Source organism: Saccostrea cucullata, unplaced genomic scaffold (genome assembly GCF_032062105.1).
Source record: "Saccostrea cucullata isolate Sc308-1 unplaced genomic scaffold, CSIRO_AGI_Scuc_v1 ctg43, whole genome shotgun sequence".
NCBI lineage: Eukaryota > Metazoa > Mollusca > Bivalvia > Ostreida > Ostreidae > Saccostrea > Saccostrea cuccullata.
In genome coordinates, this window is record NW_026934231.1 from 14,605 (window position 1) to 16,695 (window position 2,091).

Sequence of the window (2,091 nt, forward strand, 5' to 3'; positions counted from 1 at the left end):
ATATTTCACTGAAGATATAGATCAGAATTTTTCCACCAGATGTCAACAACAGTTTGAAATCATCATGAAAATATGTCACACGAATGCCATAAGGCCTTCTCACGGCTGAGTCGTCTTGTAAAACATTTCTCATAAATATCCCATGAGGATCTAATTGGATGACGTTATCAGACCAATAACATGCCACGTACAAATTTTCCTCGGAATCACCTGTAATACCTACAGGTTTACTTATCTCTGACATTTTATATAAATCATTCGAAGCTTCGGTACTACTTATATATTTCGAGTAAACAGAATTGTCAGCGTGAAGAGTATATAACAAATATCTGCCCGAAATTGATGGATTCTGTTAGATCCCGTAGCACCGTCATGCATGTGGTGTTCTTCAAAGTTATTTCCTTCTTCGTCATAAACTCTAAAAACTTGTTTCGTATTTTTACTTTCCTCTTTCCCCGAGGAGACAATGATTTTATCATCGACTGTACACACACCCCATGCATTGCCGGGCAATTGTAATTCTTTGCAACATGTAGTGCAACGATCTGGAATATTTGCTTTGTATATACCAACAAGATTGGGATTTCGCATTGCGACACAGAATTGAAATATATGTTTTCGGAGAGCTGCAATACCCCAGGGAGTGCTAGGAAGTGGAATTGATGCCAACAATGTGCTGCGTGCATCCAAGAAATATACCATCTTACTATTCTGACATGCTGTTACCAAATAAGTACCATTAATAACCTCAACATCCGTTAGACAAGAGCTTCCTTGAACGTCGAGTGACTTTTCCAGCACAAGTTTTGCAGACCGATAGTCAACGCCATTTGTCTTCAATTTAAGCTTAATTTCACCAAATATATTTAATGATGAATGAAAATTATGTCCGAACTCATTGATATTCAAATCTAAAACCGGTGTTTTGTATCTTTTCACTAGGTTTTCGATTTGTAAATCGATATTCGATACATCTTTTTCCATCTTCTTGATCTCCCAAAACAGTGCAATCTTGCTGAATCTTTCAGAAAGTTGAAGCAGTTGAATACTTCGTTCCAGCTTCTCTTGAACAGTCTGTAACTCTTCAAGCTTTGTCTGTAATACCAGTGTCTGTTCTTTCTCAGTTTTTGCCAGGCTACTAAGGGGATCCTTTTCTTTGTCTCTCAAGGTTTGTATTATTTCTTCAGTCAAACCTTTAACTCTGGTCTCTATGGTTTCGGATTCTTTCTTGAAGTTCTCCTTGTCATCTTCTACGCGGATTGCCTCTGATTTGCATCTTTTTTTAAGTTTGCCAAATTCTCTTTTCAGTCTTCGGACTTTTTCATCAGAACCTAAGTAACATTCGTCCAAACTGCTGACCTTTTCACACTTTCTGTGTGATACAGTGGCGTACATCAGGCAACAAGGTTCCTCGTGACCAAAACAGTAAACTTCCAGTTTCCTACTGCTGTGTTGTTTACAAAATAAGACAGAACTGAATGAATCAGTCTGATTTTGGGCCTCAATACTACGCACCTTGTGTTCCATAGTTAATCTGTTGACCTCGTGAAACTTGACACACTTTTCACAAAGGTTGTCAGAGCATTCTGTGCACCAGTATATCGCAGATTCGGTTTTCTCTTGCCTTTTGCAATAGGCACAACATCTCTTTACTTTCCATTTTCTCTTGGTTAATCAAAGTTAAAATTAAATGGTTACTTGATAAGTTTTCTAACCGTACATCAAAGTTATCCACGTTGTCGGAAAAGGTAGAAAATACAGAGTAGATATGTTCGAAAGCAAAACAAACACACAATATATTGTCAGTCCTTGCAGTTGTGGTAAGCAGACTGTGACGATTGAACGCACCCGTCGAATTGTAAACATTAACAATCACAGAACTTGTGCCCTGTTTACAAAAACTGTGTACATAACACGAGTGTGCTCGATTTGCTAAACTCCGTACGCAACTCTTAGTTCAGAATGACGATACTTGTGAAAGAGTTTTGCTTTCTAACATTTCTACTCTGAATAAAAATTTTTTTCTGGATAAAAGTTTTAATATTTCTCATTAATACACAACAAGATTGCAACTTTTCCTAAGGATAAGCC

At 37.4% G+C, this 2,091-nt stretch overlaps 1 protein-coding gene across 1 annotated transcript; it reads right to left on the reverse strand.

The window, feature by feature from the left end:
- Positions 1 to 276: 276 nt before the first annotated feature.
- On the reverse strand, positions 277 to 1,565 carry LOC134240247 (uncharacterized). Its single transcript, XM_062722338.1, has one exon. It carries the CDS (start codon positions 1,525 to 1,527, stop codon positions 277 to 279), a length of 1,251 nt encoding a protein of 416 aa, XP_062578322.1. The 5' UTR covers positions 1,528 to 1,565.
- Between the last annotated feature and the right edge of the window lie 526 nt (positions 1,566 to 2,091).